This window comes from Hoplias malabaricus, chromosome 14, assembly GCF_029633855.1.
Source record: "Hoplias malabaricus isolate fHopMal1 chromosome 14, fHopMal1.hap1, whole genome shotgun sequence".
NCBI classification, from domain to species: domain Eukaryota; kingdom Metazoa; phylum Chordata; class Actinopteri; order Characiformes; family Erythrinidae; genus Hoplias; species Hoplias malabaricus.
The window spans coordinates 35,273,181-35,297,243 of NC_089813.1; the positions used below are offsets into that span (position 1 = coordinate 35,273,181).

At 42.3% G+C, this 24,063-nt stretch overlaps 1 protein-coding gene across 1 annotated transcript; it reads right to left on the reverse strand.

Annotated features, from left to right (window-relative positions):
- On the reverse strand, positions 1 to 19,342 carry traf1 (TNF receptor-associated factor 1). Its single transcript, XM_066644428.1, has 10 exons — positions 19,064 to 19,342; positions 18,055 to 18,139; positions 16,068 to 16,166; positions 13,132 to 13,293; positions 10,412 to 10,471; positions 10,033 to 10,101; positions 8,023 to 8,448; positions 3,488 to 3,665; positions 2,584 to 2,732; positions 1 to 615 (listed from the first exon to the last, which is right to left on the reverse strand). Exons 1-10 carry the CDS (start codon positions 19,237 to 19,239, stop codon positions 400 to 402), a joined length of 1,620 nt encoding a protein of 539 aa, XP_066500525.1. The 5' UTR covers positions 19,240 to 19,342; the 3' UTR covers positions 1 to 399.
- Between the last annotated feature and the right edge of the window lie 4,721 nt (positions 19,343 to 24,063).

The following is a 24,063-nucleotide window of genomic DNA, read 5'->3' on the forward strand; positions in this document are numbered from 1 at the left end:
TTAAATTATTATAAAAATTAAAAATTTAATAATATCTGGAATGTACAATTTCAGTGCTCAGTGTAAAAATTGTATGCTGTTTGCTACAGGCATTATATTTCTTAAAAATATAAATATTACAGAAAGACTTGCCATTCATATTTTCAGCAGAGCGTTTATTTTCAAAAGGAACTGTTGATATATATTAATATTTCACTAGGCTTCACTGTAATAAAAAAGAGTATGATATTTTAATGTAGAAAGGTGAGAAATCTGGCTCTGTCATAGTTCAGTAATTCTTATAAAAGAACAATAAACTAGCTTACACTCTTTAAACTCAATCCAAATGGGGCCAGGTTATGGTCCTTTTTACCAACTAAACCACTAGATTCAGTCCCACCCTCCTGGCCATGACCCCTCTCAGGAGGAGTCCACCACACACTTGATGAAGAGTGTGTCGTCTTTGAGGTAGGCGTGTTTGGGCGAGCGGAGCTTGGCCAGTGGACAGAAGAGAGGGCAGCCGCTGGCTACATTCATCTCTGAGAGAGGACGGTGAAAGGACAGGGAGGAGAGATCCGGACGAAACGCCTCGACGACATGCTCAATTTGGTTCTGATCGATGAGAAAGAATGTCACCTGGAGAAGTAAAGACATCAGAAAACACGAGTTAAAGAAACTCAGGATGACGTTATACACATTTCTTACTTCACTGTCTCTGAAACTGACTAATCCCACTGTCAGCTAAGACTCACACAGACAGTAATGAGGGCAAGCGTATGTTTCTCCTAACACATGTGAAGCCAACTACCAATCAAACAGCTGCTAGAACAATGTCACTGGAAACGTCAGCACACTTGGAGGTAAACACTATCTCTCCACATCTATTACATCACAAAACAGATGTCAGATCACTAGCAGTGTGTCTGTGACGTGGGGACAGAGTGGGCCATCCTACCCACCCAGACAGAGCAAGGCCAAAGGTCAGTGTTTCAAACGATTCTAGTAAGTAATCTCAATTAATCAGAGTATTCTGTGGAGGTAATCGCATTTATTTGTCATAAGATATTTATCACTATAAAAAAAAAATCAAAAACATTTTACATTAACCTGAAAATTTCCATATTTCACCACTAACACTAGTCAAATGTCAGCTCATATTTTGATTTTATTTAAGAAAATACAAGAAGTACGCTAAGGATATTACAGCTTCTACAGGGAACACAATAAATATGGCATTTTCCTAATTTTCCTCAATTATACATCATTTCTCTTTACTGGCTGAGTTTGATACACAATATGCATAATGTATTTGATTAGTTTGGTGAAATGATATTGTTGTGTATAGCCTTATCTGCAGAATAACTGCACTGATTTATAAATACACACTTATTTGTCCACATCAGTTGTAGATTGAATGAGAAGGACCTTGCTGTTCCTTTACTCCCACTGTCCCCAACTTTTCCTGCCAATAGTGGGATTCAAACCAGCGACCTTCCAGCTCTAAGCCCTCTTCTCTAACCAGCAGAACAAACAGGAAGTGCAGACTAAAGGCTGTCGATACAGAATGTAAAGCCTGTAATGTAATGTAATCTAAATAAATCCTAAACTAACTGCAGTTCATTATGCAATCACAAAGTTACATTTAAAAAAATATGACAGTAAAAGGACAACGGTAAGATTTTGTTGAAAGGGTTTTGTGGGCAGGTGGCACGGTGGTGCAGCAGGTAGGTGTGGCATTCACACAGCTGCAGGGACCTGGAGGTTGTGGTTTCGATTCCCGCTCTGGGTGAGTCTGGGTGGGTCTGTGAGGAGTGTGGTGTGTTCTCCCTGTGTCTGCATGGGTTTCCTCCGGGTGACTGTCTGTGAGGAGTGTGGTGTGTTCTCCGTGTGTCTGCGTGGGTTTCCTCCGGGTGACTGTCTGTGAGGAGTGTGGTGTGTTCTCCCTGTGTCTGCGTGGGTTTCCTCCGGGTGACTGTCTGTGAGGAGTGTGGTGTGTTCTTCCTGTGTCTGCATGGGTTTCCTCCGGGTGACTGTCTGTGAGGAGTGTGGTGTGTTCTCCCTGTGTCTGCGTGGGTTTCCTCCGGGTGACTGTCTGTGAGGAGTGTGGTGTGTTCTCCCTGTGTCTGCGTGGGTTTCCTCCGGGTGACTGTCTGTGAGGAGTTGGTGTGTTCTCTCTCTGTCTGTGTGGGTTTCCTCCGGGTGACTGTCTGTGAGGAGTTGGTGTGTTCTCTCTCTGTCTGCGTGGGTTTCCTCCGGGTGACTGTCTGTGAGGAGTTGGTGTGTTCTCTCTCTGTCTGCGTGGGTTTCCTCCGGGTGCTCCGCTTTCCTCCCACAGTCCAAAAACACACGTTGGTAGGTGGATTGACGACTCAAAGTGTCCATAGGTGTGAGTGTGTGAGTGAATGTGTGTGTGTCTGTGTCGCCCTGTGAAGGACTGGCGCCCCCTCCAGGGTGTATTCCTGTCTTGCGCCCAATGATTCCAGGTAGGCTCCGGACCCACCGCGACCCTGAACTGGATAAGGGTTACAGATAATGGATGGCTTTTGTGGGAAGTTGTTGTGGACAGTTTGTTGAGTGACACTCACTCATTGTCAGAGTCCTTACCTTGTGTTTAAAGGGCCATGGAAGAAGTGGGTCATATTCTCCTTTCATAATGACAAAGAAAAGAGAGATGTGTGTCCCTTTCCCCACTCCGTCTCCGTACATGTAGAGCCGCATGCACACTTTAAAGCCATACCTGGACGTGTAGAAGGCTGAGGAAAACAGGACAATAAATCACACAATGCAAACTCATATAAGGCACTCTTTGTCTGCACAGAGGTGCGTTATGGTATAAAAATGTGTTTCATCACACAGATTTATAATCTTTCCCTTTCGGTTTCATATAAATCTGCACTGAAAAGGGAACACACTCACTCTGCTTCATTCAAATGCTTGCAATATTTCCACTTCAGCACAGTCCCATGCAGATGTTTAACCATTCCTTTTGGGTACATCATTTTTTTTGGATAATGTCTTTAATCTATCAATGGTCTTTAATTATAAAACCTAAGAACAATATCACATATCTATTAGTGGTTAGTATTATCAGCCATCAGTTAAAGCTACTGTAAAAATGAGGTCAAGTTACTGATCTCTAGTTATAGCCATGTGCAAATGTTTGAGCATCTGTGCTCATACACCATTTATTATGATTCTAAGTTAAAATAAGTGCATACAATCTATCCATCTATCCACCCAACTAACCAACCAGTTAATCAACTACCTGTCCATGCACCTGTGCATTCACCTATCCATCAGTGCAATAAATTGTTTTTATGGGTTGTATTGTAGTGTGTCTGGAGGATGGATCTAAACTAAAATAAAAAATCGTGTTGATATAATATTTATTTACAAATATACAAATTTGAATCAAAACTCCCAAGGCTTCATTGATTGCTGCAGAGCACTGAGAGCAGTGCAGCAGCAGACTGGAGGTTTGTGTGTGTGTGTGTGTGTGTGTGTGTACCTGGGGAGTACTGACTGCTCCTCTGCCCTGTGGCTGCCTCTCGCAACTTCTGTGTGACATCACAGATCCTCCAGAGGAAGGTCCCATCGTAGGAGACCTCATTGTGGGAGCTGATGCTCTGCTGTAATGAAGCTATATGCAAGTCTTTCCTCATCATCTTCTGCTGCTGCTCCACCACCTTAAAAACACCATAAGGACTTCTTTAGAAACCACAGCGCCAGGAACAACCTTGAGAAGCCGAGAAGCAGGAGGGCCTCTGAGCCACTGCTATTTTCTCTGCACTGAAAACATTGCTGGAAATATATAAGAGTTTGCAGACTGTGCTCATAATTAATGAATTCACTGATATCTTCTGGACATGGATGTTTTTTCTCCACAAATCTCCATAGAACTGCATGGAATGGAATGGGACGCTGTGGGGCACCTCTTCATAAGTCTGTCACCATGACCAATGTCTGTGAGGAGTGTGGTGTGTTCCCCCTGTGTCCGTGTGGGTTTCCTCCGGGTGACTGTCTGTGAGGAGTGTGGTGTGTTCCCCCTGTGTCCGTGTGGGTTTCCTCCGGGTGACTGTCTGTGAGGAGTGTGGTGTGTTCTCCCTGTGTCCACGTGGGTTTCCTGCGGGTGACTGTCTGTGAGGAGTGTGGTGTGTTCTCCCTGTGTCTGCGTGGGTTTCCTCCAGGTGACTGTCTGTGAGGAGTGTGGTGTGTTCTCCCTGTGTCCACGTGGGTTTCCTCCAGGTGACTGTCTGTGAGGAGTGTGGTGTGTTCTTCCTGTGTCTGCGTGGGTTTCCTCCAGGTGACTGTCTGTGAGGAGTGTGGTGTGTTCTCCCTGTGTCCGCGTGGGCTTCCTCCGGGTTACTGTCTGTGAGGAGTGTGGTGTGTTCTCCCTGTGTCTGCGTGGGTTTCCTCCGGGTTACTGTCTGTGAGGAGTTTGGTGTGTTCTCCCTGTGTCCGCGTGGGTTTCCTCCGGGTTACTATCTGTGAGGAGTGTGGTGTGTTCTCCCTGTGTCCGTGTGGGTTTCCTCCGGGTGACTGTGAGGAGTGTTTTCTGCACTGAAAACATCGCTGGAAATATATAAGAGTTTGCAGACTGTGCTCATAATTAGTGAATTCACTGATATCTTCTGGACATGGATGTTTTTTCTCCACAAATCTCCATAGAACTGCATGGAATGGAATGGGACGCTGTGGGGGGGACCTCTTCATAAGTCTGTCACCATGACCAATGCCAGCTATTGTCTAGAGAGGTATAAAGCCCCCAGAATTGAGCTGTAGAGCAATAGAACAGGGCTCATAATTAATCAAGCTTCACCCAGCATCACTAATCTTTTCATGGCAGAATGTCATCTGATCCTCACTGCAATGTTCGAATGGACGAATTACATTAAATGTTCATCAGTTCTGCTGAATAACTGCATTCATCTGTAGTGACCCCACTCTTTATTTCCTCTTTAAATGAAAATCGGGAGTGTTCAAACACAATCACTCAAAACAACTCCACTTAGGATAATATCAAGCTGCTGAACAGAGTGATAATGAGGAGCCTTTATCACATGACTGCTCCGCACCATGGGAGGAGATATAAACTCACACCTACCTGCTATTCTATTGATTAGAGGCATGAATAAACGATCTGCAGGTTATTCTAGGAGAGGCTGAATCTAGAAGTATAAATTAAACACCTTGTTGAACCTCAGGGGGTCTGCCTCGTGGATAAACAACCAATTCATGAGATGGGAAATGTTCCTCTATTGTTAAATGCGTCATTTTTCAATAGGTGTATATTCTAATTTCCCATTTCCTTATTTCATCTCATGAAGGAATAAACAAACCTGTTTTATTTATTTAATTATTTAGTTCATTTTTGACTTGAAGAAAATGTGAGCCATCGGATCTAATGCATTGAGAGTTCTAGAAAATTAATTTCCGACGCGGATAAAACCACAAAGAGATGATACAATTACAAGTATACAACAGTGCTGCAGCGGTCTTTGTTGACCTCATCTCACAGACTCATCAGTGCTTCTTTTTATACAATTAACAAGCCCTGCTCTTACATTTATCTTGTGTTTTATAGTTTACTCTGAGGCACCAAACACAAACAGTAAAACTGACATATTTCCACCTCCTTTCATCCCTGAGAATTGAAAATCCATTTTTTGTTATTGTGCCTTTGGGGCTGATGTATGCAAATGAGCCCCGTTCTTATTGGCTGCACTGGACTGTGACTCTTTCTGGGCTGAAATATATTCCTCCTAATTTCAGCGTGAATAGAGCGACCAGCAAAAACAGCTGACACCCTGTAGTTTAAATATGTGGGTATATGTGAATGTTTTGGTGCTTTGTGACATCACAAAAATAATCATTCCAAAATGGATCGTTTTTTTTAGTTAAATTTAGTTGCTACATAAGGTCTATATCAGGGTGAGTGTTTTGATGGTTTAAAATGTGTACTTTAAAGTGCACCGAGGACATTCACACAAACACACACTAACTCACACACACACACACACACACACAAACACAGCCTGAATCTTCTCCACAGAAAAGCATGAAAGGAAAGGTACAACAATGCCAAGTTTCAACTAGAGGGGTATAAAGCTTAAAGCACTATTCATTATGTCTGGAATGAACTGGAGTGGCTTTTTGTATCCAAAATCACTCCAGTATCAGTTTCGGACCTCAGTAGTGCTGACGTGGCTGAATGCATGGAAATCACTTTTCAAGTCTTCTAAGTTGAGCCGAAGCTGCAGTGTGAGGATGAACGTCCCTTTAATACACTTCAAATACAATTACAAAGGAAATATTGGATAAGCAGGTGTCTACAGCCACGTGGCCAGAGTGTGTTATTTCCAAATTCTGAGAACAATCTGTTTTTGAATAGAGTCACCCATATGTGTCCTTTACCACAGATCTTGGTTGCATTTCCATGTCTTTAGTAAAAGGACAGAAAACCTGCTGACTCAAAACTCAGAATAGAAACCAAAAACAGGTGCTGAAGCAACTGCCCTTGGGCTTCTATTGTACGTTTATTTTAAGTTCATGTTTTGTTTTTTTTCATTCTAAGAATTGAGAAATAACTCTGAGGCAAGTAGAAGCAGCAGACAGAGCTCTACTCTCTGGCTCTCTATGACATTAGCGATGCAGCTCCATTGCAGAGCCAAAATCCATCCGACAAGACTGACAGGATATTTGAAGATATTTCGTATAAATATCAAGGATGTTTACAGAGAGCTACTTTACTCCGCAGTGGAGTGGGGGAGAGAGAGAGAGAGAGAGAGAGAGAGAGAGAGAGAGAGAGAGAGAGAGAGAGAGAGAGAGAGGTTACACACTGCATAGAAGCTGGTTAGAATTCTGTCAGAGTATCCAACAACAGCTTCATATGACTGCATGGGAAAACAGCTCACTGTTTGCAGCTGGGACGAGGAGCGTCCAATCTGTAAATACTGCATGAGCTGATAGTAAACCTCAAGCTCTTTTGTAACACTTGTAATAATTTTCAGTCGCAGACAACAAGCCGCTAACTGTTTCACAGCTCTCTATGGAAGTCTATCACCACATTACCTTTAAAGTTGATGAACACATTGAAATGCATTCACTACTCACAAGCCAACAAGCACACACACACACACACACACACACACACACACACAGCAGGCCCCGTCCTCTCACGGAGAGCCACATTAACGTATTTAAAGTTTTAAGAACATCTACTTTACCCCAGTGTACACGGTCCAAATGTGCAAAAATGGACCGCTTGATGTTCATCATGGTTGCGATGTCATAACTGCACTCTCACAAACCCATATTTACTACTTGAATGATTATATTGCTTTCAAATTCCTTTTTGAAACGTTCTTCTGTGTTAATCACTGGTTTTCTTTGTGGAATAAACCACATTCCAAGGGCCATTCCGGTGCAAGGGTAAAGACTTACCAAAATAATACTCTGTAGTCTTTGTGACATTTTCAGAAACGGTATGAATAGGAAAGCAGCTACTCTGTACCTGATTTAACCCTTGGGGGCCTAAGAACATTTTCTCAATTTCTTCTTAAATTCGTCTTTAAATGCACTTGATTCTCATAAGATTTATATCACAAGTCCATCTCAGTTCTCTCTGTAGTGAGGCCAGTTCGGCCTAGAGCCCTGTGAAAAGAGATTCATGGCCCCAAAGCTGAAAAGCTGAAAAGATTTGCGAAATTCTTCATATCGCTTGTGAAAACATACATTTTTTCATGAGGGTCCGTTTCAGACAAGATGTAGACGGACAGTGAGAAGCAAGTGATGTGTATCTCATGTGTCTCAACCCCCTTTTAAAGCCTCATAAGTTTAGATGCGTGTTATGATGTGAGCTCACAATCAGATGGAAAAGAATGTGCAAACTCTACATATTAAAATAAACATATTTGAACTGTATTCCTGTGCTGCATTATCAAAAAACATTATATATAAATATGACTGGGACCAAATTAAGCATTAAACCAGAATGGAATCATAGACCATACAGCATCAGATCTGAGCTTAACCTGAACATACCACGGTCTCTAGGTGTTTGACGGCCTGCATGCTGTTGTGGTTGTCTCTCTCTAGCGCCACCATGGTCAGCTGGGTCTTCTCCACCTCTCTGTCCAGCGCTGCAATTATATTCTCCATGATCTGAAGCCTCTGCTGAAGGGCATGCAGCTGCTGACCAACCTCCAGCTCAGCTTGGTCATCATGGAGGCTCAAGGCTTTGTCACTGACCCCTGCGTCTCCACCGTCCGTCCCCAGCTCTCCGTCCTCCTGTGCGGGGACCGATGCAGCCGCCTGGCTCTGAAGCAGCAGGTCCAGGGCAGCGTACTGGACGCTCCTCTCAGGAGGAGAGGGCACAGATGGCTGCAGGGCTCTGAAGGCCTCCAGGAGGAGCTGGAGATGATCAGCGGTGTTGCAGCTCTCATGCTCACGAACCTTCTCTGTGCTTCCCTGGAGAGCAAGAAGAGTGACTGGGGTTGTTATTGTGTTAATCAGTATTAGAGAACAGTTCTAAGCCACGTTCAAAGCACATATGTTTAGTCAGTACTACGATTTGCATTCATCCATTCACTTATTCATCTTCTGTAACCTCTTATTCATGATCAGGGTCGCGGTAGTTCCCGAGCCTACTCTGAATCAGTGGGTGCAGGACAGGAATACACCCTGGACTTCCCAACACAGGTCATCACACACCCACCCACTCACTCAAACACACCCACACACACATCAGTGGCAGTAGTGTCAGTCCCCCTACCAACGTTTGTTATTGGCCTGTCAGAGGGAACCAGAGCACAGACATGTCTCAGTGTATCAGTGACAGCATTTGTAGCCCCACCACATCACAAATTCAAAGTACAGTTATATGCAAATGTTGTCAAGTGCTTTATAGATTTTCTAACTAATGTTAATACTTCATCTGGAGCAAAAGAATTCTAACAGTTCAACATGACCAAGGTGAGGCACGAGTGTGCAATAATCCGATATTTAAACTGTTTTTATTTCTGTCTCTATCTAATTCAGTAACATTAGTTTATTTTTGGTAATAAAGGGTGGGCATTAATGTCAGGTGAGAAATGTATTAGAGTTTTGGCTGCTTATGGACCACTGAATGATGAGGAAAAAGCCCCCTGGAGATTCATTCCTCTTCATTCATTCATTATCTGTAAGCGCTTATCCAATTCAGGGTCGCGGTTGGTCCAGAGCCTACCTGGAATCATTGGGCGCAAGGCGGGAATACACCCTAGAGGGGGCGCCAGTCCTTTACAGGGCAACACAGACACACACACACATTCACACCTACGGACACTTTTGAGTCACCAATCCACCTACCAACGTGTTTTTGGACTGTGGGAGGAAACCGGAGCACCCGGAGGAAACCCATGCGGACACAGGGAGAACACACCACACTCCTCACAGACAGTCACCCGGAGGAAACCCACGCAGACACAGGGAGAACACACCACACTCCTCACAGACAGTCACCCGGAGGAAACCCACGCAGACACAGGGAGAACACACCACACTCCTCACAGACAGTCACCCGGAGGAAACCCACGCAGACACAGGGAGAACACACCACACTCCTCACAGACAGTCACCCGGAGCAGGGATCGAACCCACAACCTCCAGGCCCCTGGAGCTGTGTGACTGCGACACTAACCTGCTGCACCACCGTGCTGCCCCCCACCCCCTGGAGATGTTTTTATTTTTAATTTTTTTGTATTTATTTAGCAAATAAACAGTAACTAAATGCTGTGTGTTCTTTTTATTTCTTCATTTTTCATCCTTCTGCAAAATAACGAATATAAATAATTAACCAAACCCTATTTCCTTCATCCTGTAAAACATTCATGTTTCAGCACAAATAAAAAAAAGTGTTTTTATAATTATTCCAACCACAAATAAGTGAATTTTAAATATGAAAGCTTTTTTTTCAGTCATACGAACACAGCTCCACTTTGACTGGCTCCTTTAATTAGTGATATAACAAGTGCTAATGACTCATTAATGATTTGCAAGTTTTAATGGGGTTACCTTATAGGTGCATCCCACTTCAGAGAAGTGGCACGGCTCTTTTTTCTTGGAGCCTGTCTGCTTATTATCCTTAAAAGCACAAAACAACAAGGTAAAAATGGTAACACACACAGAGAAACACATATTATCAAGGTCACACACAACCTTCATCTCTCCAAAGCAGCAGCTTTACAGGAGAAATCGTTCTGATATTCCAGTGGAAGTCAGAGTAAAGAGATTTCATTTCTTATTTTAGTCATTCGTGTCTAATTTTGCACAGTGTAACTGTAATAAATTCCATTTCAAAAGCGATCCCCTTCCAGAAGTAAATAAAAACTTGCCTATGTAAGTACCACTTTAGTCACACTTCATTTTACAGATAGAAAAGTATCTGTTTTACCTTCTGATGTTTCTCCACTTTCGCAGGCTTTTTGTCATGGTCGTCGCAACAGGAGTGCTTCTGCATGGGAAAACATATTTTTATCTTTAAAGAGAATAATTCTTCATAAATACAGGCAGGTCTGATACGCTGTGTAGCTCATTTACAGCGTAATGCAGCACACGGCATATGATATCGCAAGAATACTTCCCAGGTAGCAGTCACATTTGGGCCAAAGCTGTCTCACTTTTGGCAGTTATGGCTCAGCTATGGCACTGGCCGGGCGTGAGCCTAATGTTGATGTGGTCCAGTTTGTTCCTCAACAAAACCTGACATCTGGCCCATATAAAGTTGACATGTGGCTGAGTCAATGTCGTCATTCAAGGCCAAATGATGGTCATAAGAGAACTGCAGATGTGCCACATTTGGGCCAAATGCTCATTGCTCATTGCTGGTCCCATCTTACCCCCTTATTCATCTTCTATAAACGCATGTCACTAATATAACTCTGTCCTAATCTAAAGTGTCTGAGCTGATTTTGTAGCAATAACCCCACAGCAATCTGAAGATATGTTCAGAGGTTTTAGCCATTACCCCGAGCGTGGAAGCCTCTGTGTGTGTGGATTAGAACAGTGCTGGAGTCCTGAGGTTTATACTGTTATTCTATATTTTTTTCTCTCTCCACCCAGCCCTCCTCTCTCTCTCTAATCCGTTTCCCTAAGCGCCAGAGCAGTGGGCACGGAGGAGGATGGAATATGGGTCTGGACGGCACGCTGGGGACTCTGTGGCTTAGACAAAACCACGGGGGGCTTCACCAAGGGCAAGCTGTCCCCCAAACTCTCCCTAACTGCTGGGGAACTAGCAGCTCAATATATAGAGCACTTTAAAGCCAGACAATACACATGCTCCAAAAACATAGTTACAATCACTGCATAACACAACAATACATGTGTGGCCCAAATATGTCCCACACAAAGTGCCCCGGTCAAACGCATAATAAACAATTCACAAAATCAAAGTGTCACTAAGTTGAGGGTGCCCCTATTTATCAAACAGATGGTCAGCTACACATAAGCGGACAGCACTGTCAACAGAATAGGACGCTCTAGAGCAGCTGATCATGTGTCTATAGGTGCCATGCCGAGCACTATGCAATATCAAGGGTCTGACTGACAGGGGACCTTAAAGTGTATAAGAACTTAATGAAACATAATCAAACCATCAAACTTGTATCACTCATAGGGTGTTTTATTTAAGAAGTTCAAAGATTTTCTTGTTTCTATCTTGTTTGGCAAAAAAGCAAACACCCAGAGTCTCTGTGCTGCCTGATTTGCCTCCCGTATTGTTTTGCATGAAATGGTTCATTCCGCCTTAAACACAGGTGTGAACTGTACCTGCGAGCAGTGAACTGCGACTTGGGAGTGAAGTGTTATGATGCTTTTAAAAGAAAAATCTAGTTACAAGAAACAAAATAAAGGAAACAGACGAGAGAGAGATAATGAACCGTATGTCACACGGTTTTTTTGGTGGAAGTTAACCTGTTAGTTTATTTATTTAATATCTTCACAAACGATGCAGAGAATTTTCACTTCACTCCTCTTTTAACCAACATTTAATGAATGCAGGCAACGTTTTTAGCAACTATTCAGGCTTAATGAGTTAACATGGCCTCTGCCCTTTGCCAGGACCAGCAGCCCTGCCTCCTCATTACAGCCCTACTCCCAGCTGAGGAGGTGAGCAGTCCTGTGCCGAACAACTTGTCAGTTCACATAATTGCAGGGGGCTCTGTGTGAAGGTATTATTATTATTATTCATTCATTCATTCATTCATTCATTATCTGTAAGCGTACATAAGCGTATCCAGTTCAGGGTTGCAGTGGGTCCAGAGCCTATCTGGAATCATTGGACGCAAGGCGGGAACACACCCTGGAGGGGGCGCCAGTCCTTCACAGGGCAACACAGACACATTCACTCACACACACGGACACTTTTGAGTCGCCAATCCACCTACCAACGTGTGTTTTTGAACTGTGGGAGGAAACCGGAGCACCTGGAGGAAACCCACGCAGACACAGGGAGAACACACCAAACTCCTCACAGACAGTCACCCGGAGGAAACCCACGCAGACACAGGGAGAACACACCAACTCCTCACAGACAGTCACCCGGAGCGGGAATTGAACCCACAACCTCCAGGCCCCTTGAGCTGTGTGACTGTGTAACACCTACCTGCTGCACCACTGTGCCACCCATTATTATTATTATTATTATTATTATTATTGTAATCTTTACAACTAAGTGGTCACACAGTGGTCAGTGGATTAGTTGGTAACCTAAAGAATGGCAGTGCTGGTTGTTCAGCATAACAGCATTCAAAACACAAGAAAAAAAAGTGGCTTTGTTGTTGACCATGCTGTTTTTCAGGAGATTTGCATGGTAATTGTAGCTAAAATTGGAGCATCTCTCCATGGTTTAAAATAGCCACCTGGTTATCAGCTAAGAAGCCAAGTTCACTTTAAGTTTTATGCTGATGTTATCAAACATTATCACTGAGTTGTGATTCACTGAGTGAGTGAGTGGTGTTTGTCTTGAGTATGTTGGCAGAAGTGTTAGAGTCATAAGATGCTGTAAGTGGCTCTTCCTTAGACAGTAGCCATACGAGCTGTTTTCACCTTTTCAAACGTTATACATCTATAACATCCTATAATCCTATATGGATTTGTAGTGCTCAGTCCTCTTACCTGCAGCTCTGCGGGGGTCATTTTACTGGAGCATGTTGGGCATGTGGTCTTGTTGTTGGGACAGCCTTTCTCCAGATGTATGGCCAGAGTCTTTCTCAGCACCATCAGCCCACAGCCAACATTACAGGGGATCAGGGCATATTCACACTGGCTCTGATGCTCCTAGTACAGTTTCAAAAAGCTGTGTCAGGGTATGTCAGAATGTTTATACTCTTCCTAGACTCATGCTCCGTATAATGCTGCAGTTAGACTGTTTGGCCAATGCCAGTGTCAATGACTTACTGGATTGATATTTTATATTTTATATATTTTTTACTACTTTCTTGGGTTTAAAATCTTAAATATTTGCTTGTCTTTAAATATTTACAGCAAATAATTAGAGAAACCTTTCCCTCTTTCTGTTGAATTAAAAGTAGGCTTTTAGGTCAACCCACACTGTTATGAGTATGTAAAGGAATACAATTCTGAACAATACAGTTTCCCAAAAACTTTCACAGCTCTGATCTCTTGAGTAACACACATTACAAGGCAATAAGAGCAGACATTAGTCAGACATTGCACAGATTAAAAATAGAATTCATGCAAAAAAAAGAACAAATAATAATAAAGAAATTAAACAAACACACAATTAATAAAATAGGAAATGCCTGGCCACAAGGGGCCAAACACTGCAGGGGATTAAATGCCATAATTGGACCCCTTATATTGGCACTTAGGAAATTCACCTCTTTCTTAATATACTTCAAACACTAGCCTAATGAGAGCCTCAGCAAGTATCAGAAAGCAATAGTGAGGTAACAGGCAAATAGTCCTTCACCTAACGTGCATTATCCTCATACTATTGCTGGAAAAATCACATTTAACTCACATGAAAATGACCACAAGCCTGATGTATAGAGGGTAGTAGCCTTAGCCACAAATGCTCCAAAGTGAGCCCAGCACAAAATGATGCTCAAGCACGTGCCTACACAAAAGTGCGGTAAGCCAGTCCGAACGTAGCACGGCCAGGTTCACACACTAATCACATCAGATGCTCAGGGGATGCTGGCTGAGACTAACAGGCAAAGTACATTGAAATCACACCCAGCACTGAACATTGGCTGTGAGATGGCCATAGCTTCTGCAAGTACATTGTTTATGTTATATTTCCCCCCAGTAGTTTGAATTCAGCAAATAAATAATCTGTACTTACCTGGGGGAACCCAAACTTCAGCATACAACTGTAGTCATTGCCCTACTTTGGAGTATTCGTAGTGGTCAGATTGTATAATGAACTGACCACAAACTCCAGATCATATTTCTAAATCTCAATCCAGTGGTCTACTCTTAGTGTAATTTAGGGCACCAGACCATAAAAAATGCATGGCAAAAAAAGGTTGGTGTGTTTCTACAGCCTCGAATAGCCCATTACATCACATCAGAAACATCACAGACATTCAGTTCAAACTCAATACTTTAGTAGTGCTCAGGATTATCAGGGTCAGTGAGACAAAAAAAAAATGACCAATGCAAAAGCTAGACAGCTGGTTGTGTGGCTGTCTACATTTAATTCTGTGTTCATGGTATTCATGTCAGTGTTGTTATGATTTGTCTCTGAGTCATTGCAAGTAGCACTCATTACCAGACAATCACTTATTTCTGCCTTAACTCACACTCATTTTTGTTTGCATTTAAAAGAATGTATTGAGAAAAGCATTTTTCAGGAATCAGAATCAAATTCAAGGTATGTCTAACAGCACCGGTATTATAGGATTTGCAGAAAGATGCTATAGTTAAGTGTGTTCCCTGTAGAGAGTGTGTTAACTCATGTCCTACTTTAAATAGAAAGCAAGTACTGTTACGTCCCGTGTTATTTTGCAGTGTTTGTTTTACTTTCTCTTTGTTGGAGATGTTAGGTGAATGCTCTGGGCCCGATTTGCTGCCTGTTTCTGCATCCACATGCTTCACTTCTGATTGGCTGGCTCTGATGGCGGGAGATTTAAAAAGGACCATTGTCCTGGAGTTGGGGAGCTGCTCCTTTTCTTCTATCCAAGCCGATCCCTTGCTTCAGCTGGCTGCCCAACAGTGTCAGACCAAAGTTCTTTTGATGTTGTATTCTGTGGTTGTTGTATTTTTAAACAGGATTTTTAAGGGAGACCTGCCATTTTGTTTATGCGTTTGGGCCCTGTTGTTGGTGAGAGTAGACAGGGCAGCTATTGTATTTTCTTTTCTGTAAGTTTAGTTAGTGGAATTGGTTTATTTTTAGTCATAGTTTGTTATTTTGGCCTGTGGTCCCCCTGAAGCTTTATCCTGTTTTCTAAGAAGCTTTTAAAGCTGTCATGAGGCAATATAGAACGCTAAAAACAATACATTATTGCCTTCAGTATCTTTTTCTTTTTTTTGGTGACTTTATTTAAGAGTTACTTTGGTCTGAGGCTGAGTGGGCCAGTTTTTTTTTTTAATAATTTATAAACTTTTATTATGTCCAACCCCTAGTGGACGTAATAATACGCACATCTGGTCCAGTCCACACACACACACATATATATATATATATATATATATATATATATATATATATATATATATATATATATATATATATATATATTCTTTACACTTCTAACTGGAACCAAAAAAAACGCTGATTTAAAATGGTACTGTTATTTGTAGCTATGTGTTTACTGTACGGATTTCAATAAAGAATGCCTGTCCACTCCCAGAATTCAGAGCAAAACAATAACACACTGCAATTAAGAAAAGTGTAATCTACTGTAAAATTACAGCAACTGTTTTATAATGTACATGAAACAACCTACACGGCATTAAAAACTGGATTTCCTCTTTAATTGCAGTAGACCGTTAACGCCTTTCAGATCATCTCTTGTTTTTGATCTGGAAATCAGTTTTGGTGTGACCTTGTGGTTTCCACTTTGACTGTAATGGAAGGAAAGTACCTCAAAGTCCTTCAGGGTGCTTCTCCAGGGGCAGCCCTGGTTTACACAGTGCACCCTCAGCTCCTGGATCTCTTTATTAATGGCCGTATCGTTGAACAACTGCAGAGACAGAGAGGGGAAATGATCAGAGAATTCCTCCCACAGCCCATGAGTCATGACTTTAATGATGTGATTGAGCCATCGACACCTTAAACCAAAAGGACAGTGTCAAAGCAAAGGTCAGATGAACGTTTAGGGGCAGAGCAACAAGTCGAGTAGAACTGAATGGTTTCTTCACCTGCTGACTTAACTGGAATCTGAGTCATGACCTTCTTATCGTACACTGAACACGACACTCATTTACTTCAGTTACCAACATAAACAGACGTATAATATCAGCTGCCATCAGTGTGAAGGATATTTATTTGTGCCTTATACACAGCACATATACATGTGAACACATCCCCTAGAGACAACACCCTTAAATCTAACATTTTTCCTGAAAATGTGAACAATTTATACTGATTTTACTACAGAGCCCCTAAAGTGCCGTGGTAGGAAAAATAATATTTAGAGACATAAAGTAAATATATGGCTCCCTCAATTTTGCAGTCTCCTCTCTCAGTGTGATAAATCATTCCCTCAATTTCTTATTTCACTCCCTGTATATATTAAACAGTGGTGCCAAACCAAACTCTTTGTTTTAAGACGTAACAGGCAGTAAACAGTTTTATGCCTGGAACCCTGGTGATTTTGTCAATGCATTCTGACTACGAAAATGAAGGATTCATTTATTATACTGAGAAATTGTTTTATAATATCGAAGGGACTGTGGAACTGAGGGGGCAATTTATTATGTATAAAATATATATTTATTTAATCTAGGTTTTCTAAAAACCTGCAGAGGAGAATTCTCTATGAAGGTCGTGCTCTTATTTTGAATTTTCAATAAATTAACTGAATATTTAACAGCTTAGCTACTTAAGAGCGTGTCAAACTTTGATGTCATACAGACCATTTTTATAAAATTAAAGGACCACATACAGCAGATTCCCATCATGGAGATTAACCCTTTTGTTACAATGTAATTCGTTTTTTTGTTTGTTTTTTGTTGTTGTTTCCATTTGTTTGTATGTAACTGTTGCTAATACTTCAGCTCCCCCGCTTTGACCAATGTGTACACAGGCCACTAAATAATATCAGTTACTGCAAATACAGTGTACAGATACAGGAACAGCCACTACAAGAAATATGTGAAGCAACATTACAACTATTAATATTCTCACCAAAACCCTTCAGAGAATGGAGCATTATTTTACTTCACAGCAAATAGAAAGAAGTCAGAAATGTAGATCCTAATCTTCTGATAGCCTCTAAATCAAATGCACTATAAAATAAAATACAGCCTAGGATTAAGCCTAGGCTTGGACTACAAGTCATTTCAAGATCTTACTGCTGTCGGAAACCAAGCTGTTAGCGTAAACAATGGTGTCTTCTTGGAAGGCCAATTCAGTCCCACGACATGTCTTACGTTGTCACATGTCACATGTCTGGTAAACCAGAGCAAAGTTTTGAGGTGCCATTTACACACCAACCCCCCCCTCCTCTTCACACAGAATTCCCCACTCCTTTCACACACTGAGTATGTTTGTGTGTGTGTGTGTGTGTGTGTGTGTGTGTGTTTGTGTGTGTGGGAGTGGGTGAGTTTGTTCGTACATCAACTGTGTTTAAATGATTGTGATGTCATTCATGTAAATCACCTCCTCCACTCAAAGCCATTGGGAAATTAATCTGAAAGTTCATTCTGAAAGAGCAGTGAAGTACTAATGACTAACGACTATCTTCATGAGGTCATCTGTTTGCTGTTTGAGTTCATATGTATTTGACTAGTGGGCACTGCCCATCTCTATCGGGCAGAAATAAATCGCTACCTTTTAAACGAGGATAAAAGCAGCATTTCAAACTTCAACCTCCCAACACAGAGCAGTATAAAAAGCAGGTAACGTACATGGTCCAGAGTCAGCATCATGCTGGAGTCGCTGTCACTGCTAGGGTCTTCTTTACACTTCGTACACACAAGGTCCTTGTTGTTTCTGTCGTTTAAAACAGAACATGAACATTCATTCTAAACTTAGCTAAAAACAAATAACAAAAATAAACAAATATATTTATGGAGTGTACTGAGATGCTTCACGACTGTGTGTGTGTGTGTGTGTGCTCACCTGATGAATGGGTGTGTGTTCTGACCCGATAAGTGTGTGTGTGTTTATGTTTGTACTGATCTGATGAGTGTGTTTGTGTGTTCTGACCCGATAAGTGTGTGTATATGTTTGTACTGACCTGATGAGTGTGTTTGTGTGTTCTGACCCAATAAGTGTGTGTATGTGTGTGTGCTGACCTGATGAGTGTGTTTGTGTGTTCTGACCCGATAAGTGTGTGTATATGTTTGTACTGATCTGATGTGTGTGTTTGTGTGTTCTGACCCGATAAGTGTGTGTATATGTTTGTACTGATCTGATGAGTGTGTTTGTGTGTTCTGACCCGATAAGTGTGTGTATATGTTTGTGCTGACCTGATGAGTGTGTTTGTGTGTTCTGACCCGATAAGTGTGTGTATATGTTTGTACAGATCTGATGAGTGTGTTTGTGTGTTCTGACCCGATAAGTGTGTGTATATGTTTGTACTGACCTGATGAGTGTGTTTGTGTGTTCTGACCCAATAAGTGTGTGTATGTGTGTGTACTGACCTGATGAGTGTGTTTGTGTGTTCTGACCCGATAAGTGTGTGTATATGTTTGTACTGATCTGATGTGTGTGTTTGTGTGTTCTGACCCGATAAGTGTGTGTATATGTTTGTACTGATCTGATGTGTGTGTTTGTATGTTCTGACCCAATAAGTGTGTGTATGTGTGTGTACTGACCTGATGTGTGTGTTTTAGTACTAACCTGATCAGTGTGTGAGACTGTGTGTACTGTCCTGAGGACTGTGTGTGTGTGTGTGTGTGTGTGTGTATTCACCTGATGAGCCAGAGGACGCAGGCTCTACAGTATCTGTGTCCGCACTGGGTGCGGTGGGCCTGGTTGAGGACGCAGTGGCAGCTGCTGCAGAGGAAGTGTCCCGGGAGCGGCAGGTCTTCGCAGATGCTCTGAGGAAAGCCGCAAGGAAACTCGTTCTCTCCGGGACACGATGCCATCGACACGGACACACTTCACCCACAACTGACCGGAGAACTGCTTTAGTACCTCCACTCTCTCTCTCTCTCTTACACGCTCTCACACAAAAACAATGACATAAACGACAGGAACACTTATAAACCAGAGAGAGAGTGAGTGAGAGAGAGAGAGAGAGAGAGAGAGAGAGAGAGAGAGAGAGAGAGAGAGAGAGAGAGAGAGAGTGTAGTTGCGGGTTTCCCCCGAGCAACCGGAAACAAAGCTCGCGTCACTATGAACCCACAGTAGCTAGAGAGAGAGAGAGAGAGAGAGAGAGAGAGAGAGAGAGAGAATGTTCAATATGTTGCGGTATACCTATTTGTTCACCTTAGTCTGTATTAAGTAGATTTGTCAGTTCACTTTTTGTTTGTCCTCTCTCTCTCTCTCTCTCTCTCTCTCTTTCTCTTTCTCTGTCTCTCTCTCTCTTTCTCTGTCTCTCTCTCTCTCTGTCTCTCTCTCTCTCTCTCTCTCCCTGTCTCTCTCCCTCTCTCTGACTCTCTCTCTCTTTCTCTGTCTCTCTCTCTCTCTCTGTCTGCTCTCTTTGCTCTTTCTCTATAGCTCTTTTCTTCATTTACTTAGAAAGATCTGTTTTTTTCTCTGTCAAGTGTGTTTGTGTGTGTGTGGAAAGTCCCGCTGTGAAATGTACCTGCTGCCCCGTGCACTTTGTGTCACACTGTCTCTCTCCTGTTCTGCACATGAGTATTAACTATAACCGCTTTAACTGCTGTAGTTTTACAATAGGAACATATAGACAATTTAAAAAAAACAGTCACGAGCTCCAGATATAGCTGCTATATGTAGAAGATACGAGATGATGTCACATCCTTTTTACAGAGAAACATATCACACTCTTGGCTGCTGAAGGCAGCTCCACTGCAGGCTGTAGTCGATTATACACTGCTTTACACTGTCATTGCTCAATGTTGTAGTGTAGCGTATCTCAAAATACTGTGAATTAATCCACACATCTGTTCACCCAGCATTCTGCTCCATTCTTATCCACAGCTCATATATTCCAGCATCTGCCAGAGTACCGACTACAAGCCACCTACAGCTCTCTCTCAGCATAAGCTCTTTATCTCACTATGGGAGCCGGCCTCAGACCGACCATAGAGGGACCGGAGTCTTCAGGCATGGCAGGCCCTGTCTGACCAGTGACAGCTGTGGTTTGGGAGGCCGATTATGCACGTCATTATTGCTCTTTTCCCATGAGTTTGAATGGGAGTTTGCACTCTCTGTATTAGGGTAAGGTACTCTAGGCTAGCTAACACATTACAGCTAGCGCTTTAATCACATTTAGGAACGTAATCGCAAGGTGATGTTACTGTGTAGCGCTTCTTTGCAATTTATAAAATATACTCATTAATAACGATGTTTATTATAACGTTAATTATGATTATTTAGTATATGAAACTGATGCTCAACATTTTTATTTGGACCAAGATCCACCCATTATCATACCCAAACCTCCAAATACCACCTATAAGTCATATCACATACACACACACACACACACACACACAGAGAATGTGTATGCTCTAGGCTTAAATTTGCATTTACCACTATGCCATTTTAGTCAAAGGGCTGAGACTCATCATGAGGTGGAAGGCATTAGATCAGTGAGCTTTAAATGCAGATCTGGCTCAGCATCCATGTTGTTTACGGTACTTGATCTTCGTCATCTCTGGAAACATAGTTTTTCACCCGTTTTGTTTGACTTGCTTTCATTTGCAGTCCATAAGCGAGCAAAGGAAGGACGTTTCTTGGAAATTGGAATCTGGGGCAGTTTTCTTTATTGTGGATGTGTAAAGCTGCAGATCTTTAAGCTGATATTTGCTCACATGGTATTTTTAACGTACGACACAAAAATATTTTAAAGGCTAAGCACCAGCGATATGAAAGTGTCCAACAAATAAATACAGTGGAATTTGAGTTCCTAACTTGTGTTTATTGATCGTCAGAAAACATGTTATTTCTTACTAATTCAAGGAATAAGGTTTAAAAGACCGTTGCCCCCCCCCCCCCCCCCCCCAACGGTGTTCGGAAACTCTAATAGGCGTCTTGCCTGTGACGTAGATGGTGGACAACAACTCTAGAAGTTGCACTTAATTTAATGCAAAATGATGAAAAGGTGTGTTGTTTTTGGCTGCAATCATTCAATGTACAGTGGGACATCTGTGAACAAATGGCCCAAAGATCCCAAAATATCCAGAAAATGGACTAAATTTGTCCACTTTAAACGGGCACTTTGGAAAGGACCATCCGCTCACTCCGTTATCTGTAGCTCATTTCACTGGCGCTTTTCCAACAATATGGGCATTTAAGGACACCAACGAAAGGTGTTCAAGAGCCTCTGTAACATGGAGGTAAACAGGGTAAGGACACTCACTTCGCCTGTTTTAGTTGGTGTTAGTTAACGTTAGCTTGACTCGCTAAACTCGGTGTCTCAGATTATACTCGGCTACGTAGCTGCATTACGGAGGTTTATAGTGTCGGATGAATTCGAGTTCGACTTCGATCACATTTACAAGAATAACGGTACCTCTACATTTGAGTTTAGCTTATTGCTAGGCTATTGTCATGAATAATGTGGGTTATTTAGCTAGATACTGTCATAACAGTCAGTCATAACGGTGTTTTACCGCGGCGTTGTTCAGCTGTTGTCCACCAGTGACGTCACGGTTGCGTTCGAGAATTTCCGTAGCGAGCTCTTGTTTTTTCTGTCAATTTAATAAAATTGTCCGTTTTAAAGCAAATTAAGCTGCTGTTTTCATTTTAATTCATACTTATATATGTCAGTAACTACAATAATGTGGAATATTCATGGAGGTCCATTAAGTGGTGCTTAGCCTTTAACAGAATTCTGAAAAACGCTGAAACTACTTGTGTAATTTACACATGAAAATTTTAGATATTACTTTATTCAGTAATTTCTTTTTTTTTTTCAGTGAATGTAGTACATTTTCAGTTGACAGACCGCCTCAGGATGACTCCGCCACCAGTGCGATCGTTTGAGAACCACTGCTATATGCAACTCCTTTCCCTACTTCTTGTGTGTGTAGAAGAGTGTTGCTGGTGTATTAAAATGTCACTGTATTTTTGAATGATCTATTTCTGAATAAAGTCACAATAAAATCATATGTATGTGCACATCATTATGGTCTGTATGTTGTATTATACATGTTTGAAGGCGCTGCAGTATATAAATAACCGCACATAGCCACTGAACTGAGTGCTCTCAGTGAGTCCAGAGTTGATGTACAGGTGGCTGCAGGCTGGCACTGTTTGCTGAGGGCTGAGTGGTTGATCAGAAGGTGGTGGAGCCAGGGGTGTGTCTGTAATACACGCACTGACCAGTTTATAAGAAGCTGTACATTTAGCTTTAACCTTCCAGTCCTTTAGCTTCTGACTACTTCTATTCTGGATACTTTTGGAGGGTGGACCACTGTTAACCTAGGATCACACACACAGAGGAGGTGGGTCTGAAACTGTATCAGACAGATTATCAGACTCTAATAGTGGGGGTTTTAAATGATGTGGCAGTGAGTGGTGGCGAGAAGCTGAGTTGCTCTGAAAATATGCACCGCCAGCATTAAGGAGGGAGTTTCTAATGAAGTGGTAAGGTAAAGAAAGTACAAGGAAGTTCTTTTTTCTTTTAAATAAAGTGGACAGTGACGGAGTGTTTTGATGCCCACCAACATTTGATGCTCTTAAGGCAACATCCCATTTATGAAGCACTTCTTGATTACTACACTGGACATTGTACACACTCAGAGCTCTGCACAAATCCATCAAAACAGATAAAGGCAGAGAAAGAGCAATGAGCTGTTCACATGGCCGTTCTCAGGAGAGCAGTCAGAAAGCCCAGCCGCGCTCGTTTCTCTTGATGATAACTCGGGAGAAAGCAAATCAGACAGCCAGCAGCGACGTGACCCTGGATAAGTGATGCAGGAGCCTGCAGAGAAGCTATGGGGTTCTCCTTAAGTGTAGCTCTTAGCCTATAGAGGCTTATTGTTATTGAGCTTTAATCGACTGTCTGACCTTTTCTAAGTCTTTGAAGCACTAATTCACACACATTATTTGCTTTTTTTACCCATGCCTCCAGCCCATACATTAATAGCCAAGTGACAAAAGTGTTTCAAAACACCGGGACTGGCGGCAGAACTTCTTCAGCTCAAGTGTGATTTACCAACATTGCAGACCAAGTGCACCAGTTTAAACCCAGACTTTGGAGGGTTTCCTAAACACTATTTGTCGCATCTATAAGTCAAGACAACAGTTTAAAAAAAAAAAAACCCAAGGTGATGTTCTAATAAAACTTTAAAGCAACCCTTGACTGTCTTGTTTGGAAGAGGATGTTTTGAGAACATATTGAACAATATTGAAGTTAATATGACTTCAAATTGGGCGGCAATTTGAAAGGTAGTGTCGCAGTCACACAGCTCCAGGGACCTGGAGGTTGTTGGTTCGATACCCGCTCCGGGTGACTGTCTGTGAGGAGTGTGGTGTGTTCTCCCTGTGTCTGTGTGGGTTTCCTCCGGGTGACTGTCTGTGAGGAGTGTGGTGTGTTCTCTCTGTGTCTGCATGGGTTTCCTCTGGGTGACTGTCTGTGAGGAGTGTGGTGTGTTCTCCCTGTGTCTGTTTGGGTTTCCTACGGGTGACTGTCTGTGAGGAGTGTGGTGTGTTCTCTCTGTGTCTGCATGGGTTTCCTCTGGGTGACTGTCTGTGAGGAGTGTGGTGTGTTCTCCCTGTGTCTGTTTGGGTTTCCTACGGGTGACTGTCTGTGAGGAGTGTGGTGTGTTCTCCCT

Bases quoted from the DNA above. Each gene is read 5' to 3' on its own strand.
- traf1 (XM_066644428.1), bottom strand. From the start codon at position 19,239: ATGGCATCGTGTCCCGGAGAGAACGAGTTTCCTTGCGGCTTTCCTCAG. The intron at 16,167-18,054 runs GTACGTTACCTG...CTGTCTCTGCAG, and splicing joins TGATGCTGACTCTGGACCAT to TTGTTCAACGATACGGCCAT. The intron at 10,472-13,131 runs GTAAGAGGACTG...TTTCCCATGCAG, and splicing joins TGACCCCCGCAGAGCTGCAG to AAGCACTCCTGTTGCGACGA.